We start from the raw sequence: 24,282 nt of genomic DNA on the forward strand, positions 1-24,282 counted from the left end.
ATTGCTATACTTTGGTCTTTTTCTGATGTGTGTGTCATTGTATGGACAGGAAAGTATCAACATATCAGATTTTCCACGATGTTTTCTTGCTGTTTGTGTACTAATATACTCTCCTGCAAGATCTGGTTGACCAGTTGAAACCAGAAGTTTCTATCCACTATATAAAAAGACACATCTGCAGGTTTTTCTCAATATCTGACATGAAATCAGAATAAACCTTTCCCGTTTTAGGACATTTAGGATTACCATAATTATTAATATTTGCCAAATGCCGGAATAATGAGAGAGAGAATGTTTTAAGGCATTTTTATTACTTACTCCAAAGTCATAGTTTACATACATTTCATTACTATTTGATACCATTGCCCTTAAACTGAATGACTTCGGTCAGACGTTTGGGATCTCCTTCCATAAACTTCTCACAATAGTTGGTCGGAATTTGAGACCATTCCTCCTGACAAAACTGGTGTAACTGATCCAGGTTTGTAGGTCGCCTTTCTTGCATCGGCCTTTTCAGCTTTGCCCATAAATTTTCAATAGTATTGAGATCAGGGCTTTGTGATGGCCGCTCTAAAACATTGACTTTGTTATCCTTAAGGCTCTTTGTTACCATTTTGGCAGTATGTTTCGGGTCATTGTCCATTTGGAAGACCCATTTCCGCCCAAGCTTTAACTTCCTGGCTGATGTCTTGCGATGTTGCTTCAGTATTGCCACATAATCTTCTTTTCTCATAATGTAATCTATTTTGTGAAGTGCAACAGTTCCTCCTGCAGCAAAACAACCCCACAACATGATACTGCCACCACAGTGTTTCACAGTAGGGATGGTGTTCTTAGGCAACCAAGTTTCTCCCTTTTTTCTCCAAAAGTAACGATGGTCATTAGGCCCAAAAAGTTCAATTTTAGTTTCTTCAGACCACAGGACATTTCTCCAAAAAATGGGGCCTTTGTTCCTATGTGCATTTGCTAATATTAATCTGGCTTTTTCATATATCTTTTGGAGTAATGGCTTCATCTTGGCAGAGTGTCCTTTCAGCCTATGTTGATATAGTACTCGTTTCACTGTGGATATTGACACAATCTTACCAGCTTCCGCCATCATCTTGATGAAGTCTTTTGCTTTTGTCCTTGGGTTGATATGCACATGTCTGACAAAAACACATTCATCTCTGGGACACAGAACCCATCTCCTTCCTGAGCGGTATGATGACTGGACCTTCCCATCTTGTTTGTTCTTGCGTATAATTGTTTGTATAGATGAAATGAGGCACTTTCAGTATCTTGAAATTGTACCCAAGGATGAGCCAGACTCAAGCCCACAATTCTCTTCCTGATATCTTGGCTGATTTCTTGAGACTTTCCCATGGTGCTACACAAAGAAGCCGAGTGTTTCAGGTGTGCATTAAAATACATCCACAGGTGTGTCTCTAACTCAGTTGTTGCCAAAAAAAACCTTCCAAATACATGACATCATCATATGGGCAGTCCAGAATTGTGTAAAGGCATAGTAATCTTAATGTATGCAAACTTTTGACTTTGGAGTAAGTAATAAAAATGCCTTAAACGTTCTCTCTCTCTCTCATTATTCTGGCATTCGGCAAATATTAATGATTATGGTAATCCTAATTTACCTAAAACGGGAAAGGTTTATTCTGATTTCATGTCAGATATTGAGGAAAACCTGCAGATGTGTCTCTTTATATAGTGGATGGAAACTTCTGGTTTCAACTGTAGGTGAACCATGGACTAATGGCTGCACTGGGAAGTTTTGGGGCAGTGAGTTGCACAGAATGGGTGCAACATGGCAGAGTTCCTGCAGAAGGCAATAATCTTGTCTAAAGACTACCTGTGATCAGTTCAGAAGTATCCAGGTTTTGCTAATATTTTATTCCCGCTGCACCCCAGAATATTCTGTATCTGTATTATTTGGAGATACGTAATACTATTCCAGCAATGAGAGCAGTTTTCGTTTGTGCTAATTTTTGTCGTTTCTCCCAGATGGTGCTCAGAGGATATTAATATAGAGCACCGTAAAGACCCGCCCCAGAGGATCCTGTGAGCCATGCCCCCAAGGATCCTGTGAGCCCCGCCCCCAGGGTAGGGAGCAGGGAAATAGTTGCTAAATAAAAAGACTTGTATTTAAAAAACAAATACTGGTATATGCAAAGGATCAGCTAGAACAAAATCCAAACAAAGCCTGGCCGCTTTTCAACTGGTGACAGGTTCACTTTAAGTTTGCAATGTATCTTATCTGTCATTGTAAGGAACGCTGCCCTGAGTCACCGGAGTATTATAATAAACCACACAAGTAACACTCCGTTCTGGTCGTTTTTAGCTGCGCCAGGTTCCCCTGCATCGTTATTTGTGCTCAGGTTTACCGCTGGTCTTCTCCATGTTCAGTAGCCATCACGATGGTGAATAATGCCTCCTTTGTGTCTTGCAGCACATAACCTCAGATAGCTACATCCCCTGCCTCACCGACCTCTGCAAGGCTCTCTGGGAAGTGATGCTGAGTTATTTTCGTACAATGGAGTGGCATGAAAAATTTGATCACGAGGAACCACAAGCCGCTGGTAAGGAACGGATCAGGTCTATGGCAAGGGAGCTAAGGTCTATCTATCTATTATCGGTCTATCCATCTATCTATCTAATCTATCTATACATCTATTAGTCATCTGCTGATCTTTCTATCATTCTCTATCTGTCTTTGGAGATGTATGAGCAGATATTTCCGTGAGCTCTCCGGACGGCAGCGTGTAACCCCTCCGTGCCAGGTGCTCTCCTTGTTCTTCCATTCAGGCTGTTCTTCATGGATGGTGACTTGTTTCGGGAGCAGAAATGTTTTCCTTCTCTCCATAGATGGATTTTTAGCTTCTTGTGTCGGCTGTAGACCCTAAATATAATTTTTGCTCTCCTTAAGCGGCAGATCGCTCTCTTAGGGTAAAGTGTCTATATTTTTCTAAGATTATGAGGGAACCTCAAAAACGTGACCAAGCCATCCACAAATTTCTGTAAAATTACAATTTATTAATTTACCAGACAAATATTACAGGAAAAAAGGGGAGGGTAGTGAACATTAAAGTGCAATTAATCCACATTTCATGAGATGTACCAAGCAAGGAGTGCCAGAACCAGTGATGACCTATGTCTCACATATATCATTAAACAATCAATTAAATATATGTAACAAGTCAGCTAAATGTGCTGAGGAGGAAGAAAGAGGCACCAACAACCAAAATTAAGAAAAAAAAAAAAATATATATATATATATATATATATATATATATATATTCATATGGTGCAATGGACATAATAAAGTCCATAGGTTTATCATTTGTGTTCACATAGTAATAGTACCCCAATACATGGAAGGCAGCAGCAAAGGGTTAATATCAAAACGAATCTATTACCTCTAATCGGCGGGAGACACGGGAGTACAGGCCAGGCACCCACCCCAGCGCACGTTTCGGATCCTTGGATCCTTCCTCAGGGGGCAGTTTTATAGGAGAGATCATCATGTGCTGTGATGGAGAATCTGCTCCCCTATTTCTCCCGCTAGGGACGTTTGTCACTGACAAGTCCGTCGATGACACGTCAGATCCTGAGAGGAGCAGCCCGACCTAGACACCGCTTATCTGCAGCAGCCAGTCACAGATTACGTCTTTGTCAGCCAAGGATTGACTAATGTATCATGTTCTCCAATCTGTGCCTAATTTATAATGCTGTGCTCCCGAATGTCTCCATGGGTTCAGTGGTGGTCAGTGGAGAAGATCTGTACTCCTCCAGCTAGGGCCATGGTCCCTTAAGCTGGCATCCTGTAGAATGTCGAATCTGTATTCCAACTCATATGACCAATACATAGACTGTCTCTTGATCCCCCGAAGAAACACACATCAATTCCAGAGACAACGTTCAGACTCATATGAACAATAGTCTATGTCTCCTGTCCTACTGACTATATACATCTGGAATAATTAAAATTAAATGCTGTGTCGGCACAACTAATGTATTGTGTCCTCCAATCTGTGCCTAGTTTACATTGCTGTGCTCCTTATTTTATGCACCTTAGCTGTGACATCACGACTACAACGTACATCACCGCTGCAGCCAGTCGCTGAGTGCTGATGTGGATGGCGCAGGCCACTGAGCCATAAACCATCCTGAGTGGTTGTTAGATGTTCATAAATTCCTATTGGTATGAATGAGAGAATGGGATAATTGAAGCCTGACAGTCAAGAGCATGTGAACCTCAACCCTCGACTGCACCTCGTTTTTTGCTTTGGGTCTGGTCCGCGTTCGGACAGAAGAAATATCTGGTATTTTTGAAAGTATAAATGTGTAAAAATGTTTCCTCCTGATTGGTCTTTTGGCCCAGTCGCCAGTTTGCAGCACATGCGGGCACTGTTGGCGCCTCTGGAGATCTGCCCTCGGAGCGGATTATCATTAGCAGCTTCCTGTTAAGGGCACTCGAGGACGTGGCGGAGCCGCTCTGAAGGACCTGCAAGTTCTGATACATCCTCATTGACTTGCAGATAGCACCTCAGAGTTTATTCACCGCACGATGGTGACAAGAGGTCACGCTCTCCGCTCTCCTCACATTACCATCTTGTTTTCAAAGAATGTTAATCAGGAAGAGATTATGGTAGAAGTTGGAAATGATTTATTCGGCTGCAAGTTCATTGTGGACACCACTGTAGAGGAAAGTTTGGACGAACTTTCTAAATTATGTCCTTTAAGAGTAGAGACTATGAAGGTCATGTCAAAGGGGTCAGATCAGCGGAGACCCTTCAACTGTGAAATACCTTCATCTCCAGAAAAGACCGACCTGATCTTAATGGGGGATTCATTCATGAGCTGATGGTTTAACATCTGTCAAGAAGAGGAGGGGTTAAGTGATTGGTTTGTGTCATTTAATGTATGTGGCAGTATGTATTTACACTACAGTGTGGACTGACAGGTGCAGCGTTTACACTAGCCTGTGCACTGACTGGTGGCAGCGTTTACACTAGACTGTGCCGTGACAGGTGCAGCGTTTACAGTAGACTGTGCCCTGACTGGTGGCAGCGTTTACAGTAGACTGTGCCCTGAAAGGTGCAGCGTTTACACTAGACTGTGCCCTGACTGGTGGCAGCGTTTACACTAGACTGTGCCCTGACTGGTGGCAGCGTTTACACTAGACTGTGCCCTGACTGGTGGCAGCGTTTACACTAGACTGTGCCCTGACTGGTGGCAGCGTTTATGCTAGACTGTGCCCTGACTGGTGGCAGCGTTTACGCTAGACTGTGCCCTGACAGGTGCAGCGTTTACACTAGACTGTTCCCTGACAGGTGCAGCGTTTACACTAGACTGTTCCCTGACAGGTGCAGCGTTTACACTAGACTGTGCACTGACAGGTGCAGCGTTTACACTAGACTGTGCCCTGACTGGTGGCAGCGTTTACACTAGACTGTGCCCTGACAGGTGCAGCGTTTACACTAGACTGTGCCCTGACTGGTGGCAGCGTTTACACTAGACTGTGCCCTGACTGGTGGCAGCGTTTACACTAGACTGTGCCCTGACAGGTGCAGCGTTTACACTAGACTGTGCCCTGACTGGTGGCAGCGTTTACACTAGACTGTGCCCTGACTGGTGGCAGCGTTTACAATAGACTGTGCCCTGACAGGTGCAGCATTTACACTAGACTGTGCCCTGACAGGTGCAGCGTTTACACTAGACTGTGCCCTGACTGGTGGCAGCGTTTACAATAGACTGTGCCCTGACAGGTGCAGCATTTACACTAGACTGTGCCCTGACAGGTGCAGCGTTTACACTAGACTGTGCCCTGACTGGTGGCAGCGTTTACACTAGACTGTGCCCTGACTGGTGGCAGCGTTTACACTAGACTGTGCCCTGACTGGTGGCAGCGTTTACACTAGACTGTGCCCTGACTGGTGGCAGCGTTTACACTAGACTGTGCCCTGACTGGTGGCAGCGTTTACACTAGACTGTGCCCTGACTGGTGGCAGCGTTTACACTAGACTGTGCCCTGACAGGTGCAGCGTTTACACTAGACTGTGCCCTGAAAGGTGCAGCGTTTAGGCTGAGTGCAGACGGAGTTTTGAGCCCTGCGGATTTTTCCGTGCAGAATGGAAGAAAACCGCAGGTCAAATGACCTGCATTTTTCCTGCGGATTTCTTCCATTTTTTCACGCGGTTTTCATGCGGTTTTTGCGCGGTTTTCCATTGCGGTTTTCCCCCTGCGGATTTGGTAACAGGGGAGATAGAAAACCGCACAAAAGAAGTAACATGCTGCGGATTTTGTACCGCAGGAAAACCGCGCGGAAAAATCAGCAGCGTCTGCACAGCGGTTTTTTTTTTCCATTCAATTTAAAGGTACTGTACATCACAATGCGGATATGCAACGTTTCTGCGCGGTAAAATCCGCTGCGGAAATGCTGCAAACCTGCATCGTGTGCACATGGCCTTACAGTAGATTGTGCCCTGACAGGTGCAGCGTTTACACTAGACTGTGCCCTGACTGGTGGCAGCGTTTACACTAGACTGTGCCCTGACAGGTGCAGCGTTTACACTAGACTGTGCCCTGACTGGTGGCAGTGTTTACACTAGACTGTGCCCTGACTGGTGGCAGTGTTTACAGTAGACTGTGCCCTGACTGGTGGCAGCGTTTACACTAGACTGTGCCCTGACAGGTGGCAGCGTTTACACTAGACTGTGCCCTGACTGGTGGCAGCGTTTACACTAGACTGTTCACAAGAACGTCTGCGTGAAAATCTACCTAGGGAGATTGGCCGTGGTGTCCTTTCCAGGAGGATGTACTCTCAGTATTTTATGTATTGTGGCCTCAGTATTTTTTATTTTAGATTTTTTTTCCCCCAGACAGTAATAGTGTGTCCGCTACAGAAGAGAACAATTTTGCTCGAAATTATATAAAAAAGAAGCTGGAGCATGGACTGACCCGCATCTGGCAGGTAATTTCCCTTTCCTAATATATCTCAACTATTGGTAACAGAAAAGAGAAAATCTGAGCAATATGGATGAGCAATAAACTTAATCACCGGTTATCCCATTCCCAGAAATCCCAGTGATCAGCTGTAATGGAAAGTGTTTGATTTACCTGCAGTGCCTCCACAGGAGAAATGAGGAATTACATGTTCCCTGGTGGTTTTTGCCCCTGCATTGCTTCAATTCAGCACAGCTTAAAATCTCTTATGCAGAGTTGTGTCTCCGTGGTTACAGACTACAAACAAACATTATGTAGTCTGATTTTAAACGTTTAAACGGATTTTCTAGAATCGGTGCACAGTTTGTCAAAAGCAGAAAATGGGTTAAATTGTAAAAAAAATATGTATATAATACTAATAATTATACTCACCCCCCCGCAGCTCTATTGCCAATTCCCCCCTGCAATGATCGTATTATCTAAATATCATCTATTATCACAGCCGATCAGTGATGATTTTGGCATGTGATCACTGAGGTCAGTGATCGGCTGCAGCGTTCATCTAAATAATGCACGACAATTTTTAGCTGCAGAAAGTAAGCAGAGGCCAACAGGGACTGGCAGAAGGGTGATGGAGTTCAGACAGACGAGTATAGGTGCCTTCTCTTGACAAATTTGTTTGTATGTCCCCCCAAAAAAACATTAATAGCCAATTTTAGTCTTAACTGTCTCACTGCCCTGCACTATTTTTTTTGTGCAAATCCTAAGATGTTAATTTCCATTTTTTTAATATTTTTTTTATTTTTCTTCAAGCGTCCCAGTATAAATTTGGAGTATCCCTTTTAATTGATGATCATTTTGTAAAAAAAAAAAAGAAAAAAATGATAATTTTGATAGCGCTTCCCTTTAACCGTTTACAAATGGAACTTCCCTGAATGTCTGTGTTCTTGAACTCTGCTTACAATCCTTGAACTGCTGCTCCGGATTTTCTTTTCTCTTTAGCTTTCTCATCATCGTGATCATATCTGAAATAATAGGAAGAGACACATTGTCAACATAAATGTTCTTTCCCTTAGGAAGGAACACAAACATACTGTGCGTGCCATGCGCATGGCCGGAGAATAACGTCCGTCCTGCTACATCACTTTAATAAATGTTTTATCTTGTGGTTTTTTTTTTGTTTTTTTTTTTTTTAATTTCAGGATGTTCAGCTGAAAGTCAAGACGTATCTTCTCGGGACTGATATGTCCAACTTTAAATATGATGACTTCATTGTAGTTCTGGATATAGTCAGCAGGTTGGTAGAAAAAGGCAATTTGAACGATCGCCGTTGCGTCAACTAACCTTTCGTAAATTATGCAAATATAAGAAAAGTTGCAAAAGAATTTTCTCCTTCGTCTCATTGGGGGACACAGATACTGTGGGGTGTATGCTTCTGCCGCTAGGAGGCTGACACTAAGTGAAAAAAAGAGGTTAGCTCCTCCTCCGCAGTATACACCCTCGCCCCTATTGCGGGCGGAAATCAGTTTTTTGCTTAGTGTCCTATGGAGGCACACACAGTCTGGATCTCTCCAGACTATTTTTTTCTAGGTTACTATGAAGATGAAACAGGGGAAACGCATCCTATTGAAAGGATCCGATTTCCCCAAACCATCAACGGGCGAGCACGTGCGAGTGTCCCTCCACGTATCCTTTCCCGCGACGTGGGACATTATGCCAGACTTAGCCCTGTCCACCCCTAGGTATTGAAACCATGGGCTTGCACAGAGGCACAAGACTAGTCTGTGCGGCCCCCACTGCTCCACCAACGCAAGACGGCGGTGCTGCAAGGTGGCGGACGGTCCCTCTCCTCACCCCCTGAAGGGGTTAGATGGAGCTAGGGTGCCTGCACCGTCCTATTTTTTATCAAAGACTCCCTCACATACCTGCGCTCAGGCTGAAGAGGATCATCGGTGAGGAGAGGGTCGGGGAGGGCTCCTGCGAAGATTTCGGGCTGAAGCCCACAGCTCGGCATCCACTAGCCATGCAAGAGAAGGGCTGGATCATCAGGCGGCAGCCTGGGACAGGAACGCCGCGCCGGTCAGTAGCGCCATTTTTTGGTACCGCGCCCCCCCAGTCGGGTAGGGGAAAAATTGAGGCTTCGGCCGGAGCTAGGCCGCTGTTGGAAGTTCCGCCCCCGGGGCCGCGCGTCACTTCCGGCAGCCCGCCCCGCACTGGGCGGCAGTAAAAATAGAGGCCCCGGCTTCAGAGCACGGGCTAGGCCGCAAAGTGGGAGTACCGCCCCTAGAGCGGTTTTAAAGGCTGGTGCGCGCCACAGATGTCGGCGCGCGATGTAAAGGAAGCATCCAGGTCGGGGGGCGCAGGACTGGGGTAAGTGCTGCCCGAGAGGCCACGCTATAGGGAAAAACGAGGGCTACCTCTTCCCCATATTCCCAGCAGCGGACAGATACAGCATGTCCCAAAAAGCAAAGACTCACACGTTCTTTTACGCGGCATGCATCTCTTGTCGGGCTGCGTTTCCGCGGGCGCAGAGCAAGCGTTTATGCGAAGCCTGCAAATCCAAACGTGCCCAGGAGCCTTCCTTCCGATCGCGAGCAATGTGTCAAATCCCCCGGAGTGGGCCGGATCACTGTCACAGTACATGGCGTCGCTTACGAGAGCAATAGAATCCCTTCAAGCCCCAGATAGGGGCAGGGACAGTGTCTCGCTGCCTTTAGAGGGAGCCTCCACCTCACAGGAGCCTCCGGCCTGCAGGGGCCGCTCTCACTCCAGGCAGACTCGGGGGAAACAAATCCACACAGTGTCGCCCAGTCCATCCGGTACCTTCAGCATCCGTAAGATCTGCTTCTCGCTCCCCGTCACCAGTGGTTGATAGCGAGCAGACCTCAGATTGCAACTCAGACGAGCCCCTTGACCTGGACACTCCAGAGTCACGTGAAACAGTGGACAGCCTCATAGAAGCCGTCAATCAGACCCTGGGGATTGAGGATGATACCGCAGCGGCTACGGGGCATAAAGTGGCATGTAAACGAGTGAAGCGGCTGCACAGAATTTTTTCCTCTCACCCTGAGTTTGAGGACATAGTGCATCGGCACAGAGAACGTCCAGAACGGCGTTTTCTCGGGTTAAAAGGCACTCGAAACGAGGTATCCGTTTGCTCCGGACCTCCGTAAACAATGGATGGAATCCCCAATAGTGGATCCTCCGGTTTCACGCCTGGCCACTAAGACCCTGTTATCTGTCCCTAGGGTTTCCTCGATTAAAGATCCCACGGACTGCCTTATTGAGAGCCTAGCTCGTTCAGTATATGAGGCGTCAGGGTCTGCACTCGCTCCCTCGTTCGCAGCAACTTGGGTAGCCAAGGCTATGATATCATAGAAACATTAAACAAGGTCGCGCAGGAGCAGGATCTACCTGCAGAGATCTCTGAGGTCGCAGGTCAGATGGCGATAGCCGGAGACTATGTAATGAATGCGTATTTGGATGCGGCCAATTGTTCAGCACTTGCTGCCGCTAATGCAATCTCTATCTGAAGAGCCCTATGGTTGAGGACATGGCGCGCCGATTCTACTTTTCAAGAAGTCCTTGACTTCCCTGCCTTATCAGTGCTGCCGCCTATTTGGAGAAAAGTTGGATCAACTTATCTCCGACTCCACAGGAGGAAAGAGCGGGTTTCTCCCTCAACAGAAGGTTAAACCGTTTTTTTGTCACCCGGTTCAGGCACGTTTTCGGGCCTTTCGCAGTGCCACCGACCATTCTAGCCCAGGCATGACGGCATTGTGCAGGTGGCGGCCGCTAAGCAGCCTGAGCCTGGTCCGGGACCCGAATAGGAGACCGGTCCGGGATCATGCGTTAAAAGACTCTGGGTGGACTACGGGGCCCAATTCCGCCACCTCAGGCCGCCCCAACCAGGATAGGGAGCGGCAGGTCTCATATAGAGCCAACCCATTGGGGAGAATGCATGCTCAACAGTCCAGATCAAGGGGACCCAGATCCTAAAGATCATCGGCCAAATGACTCGAGGTCTTTACCAGACGACACCAGCAAAGTGGGTGGCCGCCTTCTCTGTTTTCACCACGTCTGGGCCAACATCGCTCACAACGCACGGGGAAAAGAATTGGTGCCCTCAGGTTACAAAATAGAATTTGTCAGATACTCTCCAAGATGTTTTTTTCTTTCCCGACTTCCCAGGGTGGATACCCAGGTAAGGGCTCTATTGGGAGCCATCAAGTCGCTCCTGCACAACGGAGTCATTGTTACAGTGCCGGGACACGAAAGAGCTCAGGGGTTCTATTCCAACCTTTTTGCGGTTCCCAAAAAGGACGGGTCTGTCAGGCCTGTTTTGGACCTAAAGCTTCTGAACAAATTCATCAGGATCAGACATTTCCGGATGGAGTCTCTCCGTTCAGTCATAGCGGTCATGGAGCAGTGAGAATACTTGGCCTCAATTGACAGCCAGGACACATTTCTGCATATTCCCATTTTTTCCTCCTCATCAGAGGCTTCTACGCTTCGCCATCAGCGTTCAACATTTTCAGTTTGTAGCGCTACCCTTCGGGCTAGCCACGGCTCCCAAAGTGTTCACAAGGGTTTTGGCAATTGTCAGGGCAACACTGCATTCTCGAGGCATAGTCGTCTTGCCTTATCTGGACGACCTCTTGGTCAAGGGCCCGTCAATACGGGCATGTGAGGAAGGTGTCAACATCACGCTAGATACTCTTGCCGCTTAGATGGTTGGTCAATGCAAAGAAATCATCCCTTGTGCCAGCTCAGAGGATCTCCTTCCTAGGAATGATCTTCGACACTTGCCGAGGGTTGGTAATTCTCTTTCAGGAAAAGGCGCTAGTCTCCGGCAGGGAGTCCGGACACTACGCCAACCAGTCCCTCATACCATCCGATCCGCGATGAGGATCCTAGGGAAAATGGTGGCAGCAATGGAAGCGATACCTTTTGTCCAGTTCCATCCTTCACCCCCTGCAGCACGCCTCGTCAGCCTGGGACAAGAATCCTTTCACGCTCGATTAGCGGTGCCAATTGTCCTCTCAAGTCAGGCAGTCGCTCGGATGGTGGATAACCAGTTCCTCTCTGGCCTAGGGGAAACCTTTCCCCCCAGGTCATGGGCTGATAATGACAATCGGCGCCAGTCTCCTCGGTTGGGGAGCGGTGTTTCGCCACCACACAACCGAGAAACAGTGGTCGCCACAGGAGGCACGCCTCCCGATCAACTTATTGGAGATACGAGCAATTCGGCTGGCTCTGCAGAAGTTTCATCACTTTCTAGCAGGCCACCCCATCCGGATTCCATCGAGCAACGCCACGGCGGTGGTTTACATAATTCGTCAGGGGGGCACCCGCAGCAGAACAACCATGCGCGAGGTGGGGCACGTTCTTCAGTGGGCCGAAGCAAACCACTCGGTGATTTCAGCTGTCCACATCCCGGGCGTGGAAAATTCGGCGGCAGACTTCCTCAGCCGGCAGGATCTTGCATCCGGAGTGTGGTCTCTACATCCCGAAGTTCTTCAGCAGATTTGTCTTCTGTGGGGAGCTCCGGATGTGGACCTGATGGCTTCCAGAGTGAATGCCAAGGTGCCCACATATGTCGCTCGGGCCAGGGACCCGTAGGCATTCGCGGTGGACGCGTTGGTTCTGCCATGGAACCAGTTTCGCCTCCCATATCTATTTCCCCCACTGCCACTACTCCCGAGAGTCAGCAAAAGGATCAAGACGGAAGGGGGGCCGGCGATTCTGCTGGCCCCAGACTGGCCCCCTCGAGCGTGGTACGCAGATCTAAGGCAGCTGCTCGCCGACGTTCCTGGGCGCCTGCTAGAGCGCCCAGATTTACCTTATCAAGGGCCGATGTGCCACCCGAACTCAGGGACCCTGTGTTTGATGGCAGGGCCGTTGAATCTTGGATTCTAACCCAGGCAGGGTTCGGGAGCAAGGTGGTCGCTACAACGATTAGCGCCCGGAGGCCTGCTTCAGCATGAATTTACCTCCACACCTGGAAGGTGTTCTTTGCTTGATGTTGAGGCCGCGGTGTTTCTCCGCTAAGATTCTCGATCCCCAACATCTTGGTTTTTCTCTAAACGGGCTCAGAGAGCCCGGATAGCTCAGTCGGTAGAGCATTAGACTCGGGCTTTGCCCCAGGTTTCCGCAGGAGACAAATGTCGGCCTTATCCATCCTGTTCCAGTGCAGGGTTGCTACCAATTTGCAGGTGAAGACTTTTCATCCGGGGAGTGTTCCACTTGATACCTCCCTATAAGGCGCCGATGGACCCCTGGGTTCTTAACATGGTCCTAAGTGTTCTGCAGGAAGCTCCATTGGAACCGCTTCAGGATATCTCTTTGAGGTACCTTTCCTGGAAAGTTGTTCCCCTAATGGCCAGCACTTCCATCAGGCGGGTTTCAGAGCTGGCGGCTTTATCCTGCCGAGCTCCGATCCTCACTTTCCATAAGTAGAAGGTGGTCCTCAGACCAGCCCCTCCTTTTCTGCCGAAAGGTCGTGTCCTCTTTTTCACATTAATGAAGATGTTGTTTTGCCTTCATTTTGTCCAGCACCGTGTGGAAAAAGGCTCTTCACACGTTAGACCTGGTAAGAGCCCTCCGGAGGTACGTGTCGCGGATGGCACCCTTTCGTCGGACAGACACGCTGTTCGTGCTCCCTGAAGAGCGCAGGAAGGGACTCGCTGCCTCAAAGTCGACCATAGCCAGATGGATTTGTTTGACTATTCAGGAGTCCTACCGCATTAGAGGCACGCCGATTCCAGCAGGGATCAGAGCGCACTCTACCCGGGCGGTGGGCGCCTCTTGGGCGCTTCGGCATCAGGCTTCGATGGAACAGGTTTGCAAGGCAGCAACCTGGTCCAGCCTGCACACATTTGCCAAACATAATATCCATGCTCAGGCCTCGGCGGATGCGAGCCTGGGTAGAAGGATTCTCCAAGCAACGGTGGCGCACCTTTAAACAGGAGGTGCATGTAGCTTGGTTCGGTGAGTCAATCTCCCACCCAGGGACTGCTTTAGGACGTCCCACAGTATCTGTGTCCCCCAATGAGACGAAGGAGAAACATGGATTTTTGTGACTACTCACCGTAAAATCCTTTTCTCCGAGACGCTCATTGGGGGACACAGCACCCACCCTATTAGCCAGTTGGCTCTTGTTTAAATGAATATGTGTTTACTTATTTGCTATAAGGGTGGTGTTTTCCTTTGGACATATTGTACCTGTATTAAAGCTGATATGTTGTCCTCCTACTGCTTTGGCACCAAACTGATTTCCGCCCGCAATAGGGGCGAGGGTGTATACTGCGGAGGAGGAGCTAACCTCTTTTTTTCACATAGTGTCAGCCTCCTAGCGGCAGAAGCATACACCCCACAGTATCTGTGTCCCCCAATGAGCGTCTCGGAGAAAAGGATTTTACGGTGATTACTCACAAAAATCCATGTTTCGCCACTTCTGCCTCCTAAACCAAAAAAGCAAGTAAAATGTAAAGATCAATGAGAGATCAGATTACATTTGCCAATTAAAGTCTGTAGAGGTCAGGGGGAGGATAAAGGTTGTAGCAAAGTAATAGAGACTCGTACGGACCCATGCTGCTGCATTTTTAGTAAGTGTTCACACCAGAGCTGGATTCACAGTTACACTGTGCATTGCTGCTGTATAATGTCCCTAGTGCTTCAGAAAATGTACTGCATAAAGGCAGGAGAGTCTTGGCAGTGAATTAATTTTTAGGAATTTTTATTACGCAGTCATGGAGCCCTGTAGTGTCTACAGTACCCCCTAAGGTACACACATGACAGAAGGCGAAACTGGACCCTATACCACTAGTTATCAGCCTCCCTTTTTACATCTAACCACAGGGGACAAACTTTTAACTTTTTGATATATCCTAGACAACCAGGTATTCTTTATTTTACACTAGACCACCTGGGAACATATTCTTAATGTATAATATACCCTAAATCACCATATATTAACTGTTTACTTTGCTGTAGACCACCAAGGAGCAAAATATTAATCCTGTAATATGTCCCAGACCGGCTTTTACCCTAGACTACTAGGGAATAAAGTATCCAGTAAAATAAGCACCTTCCTTCTATTCCTGGCCCCAGAGTTTGCCACCCTCTTGTACTTTAGCCCATCAAGGAATATAATAAGTGCCCTCCACTCTATTATAGACCAGCATGAAATGGGACATTACTCTAGGCCACCAGGGGTAATGACCATAACCTTTCCATTAGTTTAGACCATGAGTGAAGTTTTAATTGGTATGAAATATATGTTTATTTTACTTTATTGCCACAGTTTGGAATAATGTTAATCCCATAGACACAAATTCCGGGTGGCATATGATCTTGCGTTTCCCTTCAGGCTCATGCAGGTCGGGGAGGAGTTCTGCGGCAGCAAATCTGAGGTCCTGCAAGAATCCATTAGGAAACAGAGTACAAACTATTTTAAGAATTATCACAGGTAAGTCTTACTTACCTCCTTGTAGCATTCTTGTGTTATACTACAAATACTACTGAACTGATAATAGCTTTGTAATATGAAAACATCCTTATCAATATCTACATCCTGCATGCCTTGAGAAGCTGTCATCTTCTGGGACCACCACCGATCATGAGAATGAAAGGCTCACAGTACTGATTTACCATTGAGTCCCTGTCCAGTGCAGTGCTCCTGACTACCTGACTGCAGGGAATTGCAGCACAGTGCCATTAACTTAAAGTCAACATATTCGTTTTGAAAAAATAAAAAATGCAAGAAGTGACCGTAGATTAAATTATAAAACATTCTTTCAAAAACTGTCATTAGCAAATCAGTTAATTTTCTCAGTGCTACAGGGATGAAGGTTTTACTTTCAGTGTACCAAAGTGAACTCAAAATGTGTCTTCTGCGTCTCAACTAAAGGAAGAGGACGTGGCTGCTTCTAAAGGTTTAATCAGGAGAACATAACGACTTCTAAAGGGTCAATCTGCAGGAGGCGAGCAAAACTGTTGCTAAAGGATTTATCTTCAGGATGAGGACATAGCTGTTTATAAAGGATTAATCTTCAGCAGGAGGACATAGCTGCTTCTAAGGGGGGGAGAGTTGTCCTAGCAAGTTAAAACTTTGTCCAGGGGACTGTATATTTGAAAATAACAAACTCAGCCATAGATGGCCTAACATCATTAAATCACTCAGCCACATTTGCCTACCGGCACCCACCTGGATCTAGCACAGACAACACTGTGGTTTGCACAAAGACAGGAGGCTTTAATGTCACCATCGCACCAAACCACTGCAACCTCTAATTTCCTTCAGTGGTCAAGTGACTTTGAATAGTGCATCACCATAAAACATTTGATGAAGTGCTGCTCATGTCACCTGACTACTGTAGTCCATCACAGGCTGCAGTGGACCAGTTTCTGGTAAAACGGTGACATGACTGCCTGCGCTGAGAATGGTTAAGTTAGTTATTTTTTATACATCCAGTCCACTAATCAACGTTTGGCTGTTTCTAAAGGATAAATCTGCAGGACAAAAACGTAGCTCTTTCTAGAGGGTTAAGCAGCAAGTAGAAGGACATAGCTGCTTGTAAAGAGTCAATCTCAGTCTCTTACTACATTCTGATACTGATCTAGCAGCAGCCATACCACCGAGAAAAGACTGTAGGATTTAACCGTACTTCTGCTTCTATCCTTGTCCTCCTTCGGGTGCTCCATAATATGCGGGGATCTTTTTTATGTTGCCACATAAATATACTACTGTACATTCAGTATGAAGTAAAGAGATTCTCCTGGTGTCTATCTTCCAGGTGAGAATCGGGAAGCCTCGCAAAGCTGTGAAATTAGTGAGACAGTAGAGAGCCCATCTAGAACTGACATCATTCTAAACGTCCAGAGCTTTTAAATGAGTGAGAAAATGTTTTAATTTTCCTAATTTTGTATACAATTTCAACATTGAAATTGCAACACCAAGCTGGAATTCATGGATAGACATGATAATATTCAAATTATGAAAAATGGAAACAAAATGTTCAAAGCAAAGCCGACTACCCCAGGCTGCATGTCGCTGGTGCTTCTTTTAGTAGACCTAAACGTGCTCCCATGGCTGCAGCGTCTCCGGACTTGTCTCCCATTGGGCACATCTAGGATGTCATTGGTCGGTGGTTACGCAGGATCTGCCAGCAGAGGATCTTGATGGTTTTCCCAAGTACATTCAGTAGCAGAACCTCCCTTAGGCGACCATTAATAACCTCATTGATAGCGGCCAAGGCTGGAAGTGCCGGCATTTCTGCACGTACGGTTTTAAATTGTTTTCTCCCTCACCCATGACAGCACCACGGAGAGAGGGGATCCGCCCTTCAGGGACAGGAACCTACAGATAAAAAGGGCGGTACCTCTCCTCCGCCTTCAGTTGGGTTCCTGTCCCTGACGGAGGGACCCACAGGACGGTACCTTTCGTGTGTCCAGGATCCGGGGCCGGCCTGACCGGTGGTGGCAGCGGGAAGGCCCCTGCCTCGGGAAGGTGCGGTGCCCGAAGCCGCCACTGCTGGGGCCCATGCGGGCTGCCGGGTGAGCGGGCGGGAGTGACGCCGGAGCCGCCGCTCCGGAGAGGAAGTCGGGGCTCGTGGGGACCCGGTAAACATGCGGGCGGCGCCGGGTTACAGAGGTGTACCAAGATGGCGGCCGCCCCGGAAGTAGAAGCCGGCTTCCGGGTCCCTAGAACCGGCGCATGCGCAGGAGCGCTCTCCCGGGGACCGCGGTGCAGGATGGGAGCGGTGACGCCAGCCGGGAAATTTTAAAATGGTGGCTGCACAAGCGCTCCAGGCTGGAGGCGATCCTGAAGGGGATAGTGACCAGCAACAGGAGCAGCAAGCCAGGCAGCAGCTTTAGCAGCAGCAGCACCACCACCACAATCATCGTCAAAAGAACGCAGTACAGATGGTCGTTCCAGTAGTCACTCCACGCAGCATAGCACGTCAGCTGCAAGGAGCAAATCGCCACCAGGAGTGCAGCCTATTCAGGACCTGACTCCATCTCCCGAATCGATACCTGCAGCCGCATACCTTTGGGTGAGTGATCTTCGTGAATGTTCACCATTGTATTAAAAGTTCCATTTCCCTTACTAGGGAAAGAAGGGGAAAAGAAAAGGGGTGCCCCACTTGTGCTAGTCCCCTACCTATTTCTTGAGAGAGTGGTTCTACACCTCAGAGCCAGCTGCCACCTTCACCATCTCACTCTGCTGCGGACACCAGGCAGCCAGAGTTCAACACCAGTTTCAGCAGTGGCTTCAAGCCAGCTGGTAACTCCACCAGGTTTCTGCAGTGGCTTCACAAGACGCTATCACCAACACCTGCCTAGACCATGTGACCCCATGGGAAAAGGGAATGGTCAAATGATCAGGGGCCAAAAACTGCTATAACCCCAGTGACCACCGGGGGCAAAAGCCAAAGCAAAGAAAACATCGAGTGCGAAAAAAAAAAAAAAAAAACGGAACCATGTACAAAAGAAATCCTCTGTTAGGAAACTCCGGATTTGGCCTCTGACCTAAAAGCTGCGATTAAATTGGAGGTCAGAGTGCCCTTATATCCCTTAAGCATAGGGACAAATCAAAAAAAAAAAAAAAGAAAGACACAATAGTGATTTCCCAGTCAGATTCCTCGACATCGGGAGAAATCACGTCAAAACCCTCAGATTCCAGTTCCTCATCCTCAGACGAGGAAACAGAGGGGCGTCACTGCTTCCCCCTAGACGAGGTGGACAAACTAGTGAAAGCGGTAACGTCTACCATGGGGGTGCTGGACCCTAGGCCGGATAAAACAGTCCAGGACATAATGTTCGGGGGACTGGGCCAGAAAAGGCGCGGAGAGTGTTCCCGCTAAATGAAAATGTGCGGGGTCTAATCAAAAAGAATGGGATAAACCGGACAGGAAAAACACCACGGTCCCTTCCCTTAAAAGGAAATATCCCTGTGAGGAAAGGGGCCCGAAGCTCGATGTAGCTGTCGCAAAGGCCTCAAAAAAAAAAAAAAAAAAAAATTTTGCCCTCCCCTTTGAGGACATGGGCACCCTCAGGGGTCCCCTAGATAAAAAGGCAGATACCTTTCTTAAAGGTGCAGGGCAGTTAGCTGGAGGTAACCTCAGGCCAGCCATAGCGGGACGCCAAGCGATAAAATCCTAGACTCTATCCCAGTAATAAGGGGAGCGGCTGCCTTCCTAGCGGACTCATCCGCAGACTCAGTCTGGTTATCGTCCAAAGCAGCAGCACTCTCAAATGCAGCTAAGAGGCACTTTCGGAATAGAAAGTTTCTTTTGCGGAGACCACCGAGAGAGCAAAGTGGGCTGACAAGAGAAGAGATAGAGGGTTCCTCCTCGGCAACTTGTCCTGAGACAAAAAGCCCTCTAGGTGACAGTTTGCTCAGGGTGGGGGGAAGGTTAACCCTTTTTTCTCCCAGCCTGGAAAAGAATATCAAACAACCCATGGACAGTAAACCCCTAATCCAGGAGGGCCTAAGGATAAACTTCTCTCCCTCCCGCCTCAAAAGTATGTAATGACTCCGCTAAGATCCAGTATGCAAGAGCAGAAAGCCCTAGGAAACGAAGTCCTAAGCCTGGTAGAAAAAGGAGCCCTCCAGGAGGTTCCCCTGCAGGGAAGGGGCAAGGGGTTTTACTCCCCTCTTTTTCCTGGTGACCAAGCCAGGCGGCAGGTTTCAGACAATTATAAATTTAAAAAAAAAAAAAAAAAAATTTTTTTTGGAGTCAATCAGGTCCACCACCAATCTCGGTGTTGGATCTCAGCGACGCCTATTATCACATCCCCATTCACAAAAACTCCAGGAAATATCTCAGGTTAGCTGTCTCGATAAAGGGCGAGATAAGAGAACTCCAGTATAGAGCCTTGCCATTCGGAATATCTGTAGCTCCACGGGCAGAGATGATGGCCCATATAAGGGAGCAAGACATAATATTAATCCCGTATCTGGACTATTTTTTATTAGCAACCAGCTTGGTTCAAAAACGCTGGGAACAGGGGGACAGAGTGATGGGCACTCTGCAAGGCCTGGGCTGGCTCCTGAATCTAAAAAATCAAGATCAGAGCCCAGCAGAGTACAGGAATTCTTGGGTCTAATATTGGACTCAAACATTCAAGAGTGCCGCCTCCCAGACCGCAAGAAGGAGAAAATCGCTCAAATTGTAACAAGAGCCATCCAAAATCCCTCCATGACATTAAGAAAAGCGATGTCACGACTAGGTTCTCGCTCCGCCTGCCTGCCAGCAGTCCAATGGGCTCAGTTACACACGAGAGTTCTACAGTGGGATGTACTAGCCAACTAGTCTGCAGTAGGGGGACACCTAGAGGGTCGTATTACCCTAAATTCAAAAACTACTCATTCCCTAACCTGGTGGAAAAGCCAAGACAACCCTTCCAAAGGGATCCCCTGGGTAACAAAAAATAACACACATAGCTACCACATATGCCAGTCCCACAGGGTGGGGAGCACACATGAACAACGAAGTGGCCCAGGGTACGTGGGGAGTTCAAGAATTAGAAGCCTCCTCGAACCAGTGAGAGCTCTTAGCAGTGGGCTACGCATTAGTACACTTCTTACCCCTGCTCCGGGGTCATCATGTCCGCATATTTCGGACAATCGAGTTACAATAGCATATATAAATCATCAGGGGGGAACCAGGTCCCGAGCCCTAATGGAAACATTCTCCAGAGTCCTCAAATTAGAGGAGGCAAACCTGCTATCTCTGTCACCACTACACATCCGGGGCACGGAGAATCAAAGGGCAGACTTTCTAAGTCGCTCCCAATTATGACAAGGGGAATGGGTCCTAAAGCGGTCCGTTTTTCGGCAGATTGTAAAAATGTGGGGGGACCCGGGCATAGATCTGTTTGCCGACTTCAGAAACAAAAAGTGGAAACTTTCTGCTCCATAGACCCCAGGGGGAATCCTCTAGCTCTGGACGCCTTCATACTCCCATGGACATGGGGCCTAACATATGCCTTTCCCCCGATCATGCTGATCCCAGCAGTGTTAAGAAAAGTCAGAGAGGATGGGGCAGGAATGATTTTAATAGCCCCCTTCTGGCCCAAAAGAACCTGGTTCTCCTGGCTAAGAATATTCTCTCTAACCGACCCATGGATCCTCCCAGATCTCCTGGACCTGCTATCGCAGGGGCCAGTGTTACACCCTCAGGCAGGGAGATTCCATTTAACAGCATGGAATTTGAGAGGGCACTGATGAGAGACAGAGGAATTTCAGAGAACCTGATAACTACACTACAAAAAAAAAAAAAAAAAGAGAGAAAAAATTCTTATCCACTTCGGAGGTAAAGGTTCAGGATGAGGTTCACATTGACAAAATCCTAGAATTTCTACAAAAGGGCCTAGAACAGGGTCTAGCGGTCAACACATTAAAGGTACAAGTAGAGGCCTTGGGCACCTTTATAACCATAATGTGGTAGGTAATCCCTGGGTGACAGATTACTAAGGCCGTATCCAGATCCGGGCCAATAGCTAATCAAAGATTACAATCATGGGATCTAAATCTTGTACTATCCACACTAACAGGCCCTCCATTCGAACCTATTCACTCAGCATCCCTAAGAATCCTGTCGTTAAAAACAGTGCTTCTTTTGGCGCTAACATCAGCTCGCAGAGTGAGCGATATGCAAGCTTTATCAGTAGGGCCACCTTTCACAAAGATTCTAGATGATAGGGTCATTTTAAAGCCTGACCTGGCATATCTACCCAAAGTGTCATCACACTTCTATAAGTCCCAAGAGGTAGTCCTTCCTTCATTCTGCCCAAATCCTAAAAAGAAGGGAGAAGACAAATTCCACACCTTAGACGTGATGAGGTGCCTAGTGCAGTATCTAGAGGCCACCAAGAAATGTAGGAAGGAAGGCTCTCTCCTTGTGTGTTTTCAGGGACCTTGGAAGGGACTCAAAGCATCTAAGAGTACCCTGGAAAGGTGCATAAGGGATGCGATTGCCCTGGCATATTCATCCAGTGAAAATACCATTCCGGAAGGGTTGAGAGCCCATTCCACAGGAGTGATGGTGACCTCATGGGCTGAAAGATCTGAGGTATCAATAGAAAAAATCTGTAAGGCGGCCACCTGGTCATCACCTTCGACCTTTTTTAGGCACTATAGATTAGATCTAGCCTCTACGTCTGACCTGACCTTCGGGAGTAGGGTCCTTCAGGCGGTGGTCCCTCCCTAAGCTACCAATCTCTGTAATTCTCTCCGTGGTGCTGTCATGGGTGAGGGAGAATAGCTTAGTTACTCACCGATAACGGTGTTTCTCAGAACCCATGACAGCACCCGCTTATTCCCCTCCCCTTCACGAGTGTGGTGGGCACGTTTTACTGTTAGTAGAGTGTTTCCGTTTAGACACGGTGCTTCTGATAATAAGCAATATTATAATGTTATGCATATATTTCTGTTGTCTAACTAACCTGGAGACCCTCTGATGCTCTGTAACCAACTGAAGGCGGAGGAGAGGTACCGCCCTTTTTATCTGTAGGTTCCTGTCCCTGAAGGGCGGATCCCCTCTCTCCGTGGTGCTGTCATGGGTTCTGAGAAACACCGTTATCGGTGAGTAACTAAGCTATTCATTGCTATATCACCTTAATTCCCACAATTGTTGGGGGTTTTAGAAGTTGGACCCATATTGATCATTCAATGATGGGATATTTGGGCAATATACCATCTCAATATCGGGTGGAAATACCCCTTTATCCTGCCATCCACCTTTTAATTAAAGCCACTTTATCGGCACATTCCTACTGCACCTATGGTTGAATCCAATCCTAGGTACAAGCTCCGAGATCTCGCTGGGTTGAACACTGTCCCAGCAGATATGGGGTTAATAGTCCATACAGCGTTACCAAGTGCAGGTAACTAAAGAAATCCAATATCACTCCAGTAATGCCGGCGCGTCCATTTCTGCATGTAGATTCCTACCGCAGGCAGCTTAATGGATGCGTCCTAATTAGTGTTGAGCATTCCGATACCGCAAGTATCGGGTATCGGCCGATACTTGCTGTATCGGAATTCCGATACCGACTTCCGATATTTTTTCAATATCGGAATTCGGCATCGGAATCGGAAGTTCAAAGTTGATTGACAGACTGACGTCATCATGATGCGCGGTGTGTGCGCATCATGATGCGCCGTCATTTCGGGCCTTCCGGGGGTCTCTGCCGGCCTGCCGGGGGACTGTGTGGACTGCCCGGGGTCTGTACCGGCCTGCCGGGGGGCTGTGCCGGCCTGCCGGTGGTCTGTGCACCCTGTGGGGGTCTGTACCGGCCTGCCGGGGGGCTGTGCCGGCCTGCCGGTGGTCTGTGCACCCTGTGGGGGTCTGTACCGGCCTGCCGGGGGGCTGTGCCGGCCTGCCGGTGGTCTGTGCACCCTGTGGGGGTCTGTACCGGCCTGCCGGGGGGCTGTGCCGGCCTGCCGGGGGGCTGTGCTGATGTCCGGGGGTCTGTGCAAGCATCGTCCGATGGGACTACAAGTCCCATCGGGCGATGCCTGCTACCATGACAGTGATTGACACATTAGCCAATGATGGGACAGTAGTAGTCCCATCATCCGGCTAATGTGTTAAATGTTAAAAAAAAAAAAAAAATACTACATACATACTACATGCTACATACATACTACATATATACTACATACATGCTACATACATACTACATGCATGCTACATACATACTACATGCATGCTACATACATACTACATGCTACATACATACTACATGCTACATACATACTACATGCATGCTACATACATACTACATGCTACATACATACTACATATATACTGCATACATACTACATATATACTACATACATACTACATACATGCTACATACATACTGCATGCTACATACATACTACATACATACTACATGCATACTACATACATACTACATGCATGCTACATACATACTACATGCATGCTACATACATACTACATGCATGCTACATGCATGCTACATACATACCACATACATACTACATACATACTACATACTACATATATACTACATGCATGCTACATACATACTACATGCTACATACATACCACATACATACATGCTACATACTACATACATACTACATACATACTACATGCATGCTACATACATACTACATGCATGCTACATACATACTACATGCCACATACATACCACATACATACCACATACATACTACATACATACTACATACATACTACATGCTACATACATACCACATATATACTACATGCATGCTACATACATACTACATGCTACATACATACCACATACATACTACATACATGCTACATATATACTACATGC

The 24,282-nt window shown here is 47.5% G+C and overlaps 1 protein-coding gene and 1 long non-coding RNA gene across 4 annotated transcripts in view; both read left to right on the forward strand.

The window, feature by feature from the left end:
• VPS50 (VPS50 subunit of EARP/GARPII complex) overlaps positions 1-24,282 on the forward strand; it is a 202,727-nt gene that overhangs the window by 120,544 nt on the left and 57,901 nt on the right. For all 3 annotated transcript variants that reach the window (XM_073582038.1, XM_073582040.1, XM_073582037.1), the window contains exons 13-16: positions 2,444-2,573; positions 6,876-6,967; positions 8,142-8,236; positions 15,311-15,409. In XM_073582038.1, the coding sequence (XP_073438139.1) occupies positions 2,444-2,573; positions 6,876-6,967; positions 8,142-8,236; positions 15,311-15,409 (416 nt within the window). The remainder of the gene's footprint in view (positions 1-2,443; positions 2,574-6,875; positions 6,968-8,141; positions 8,237-15,310; positions 15,410-24,282) is intronic.
• LOC141095751 (uncharacterized) lies at positions 15,420-21,340 on the forward strand. Its single transcript, XR_012233466.1, has 2 exons — positions 15,420-18,199; positions 18,240-21,340. It is a non-coding gene; the product is annotated as an uncharacterized lncRNA (long non-coding RNA).

The sequence above is a fragment of the Dendrobates tinctorius genome, unplaced genomic scaffold (genome assembly GCF_039654945.1).
Source record: "Dendrobates tinctorius isolate UK_male_01 unplaced genomic scaffold, ASM3965494v1 ptg000070l, whole genome shotgun sequence".
Taxonomy (NCBI): Eukaryota; Metazoa; Chordata; class Amphibia; order Anura; family Dendrobatidae; genus Dendrobates; species Dendrobates tinctorius.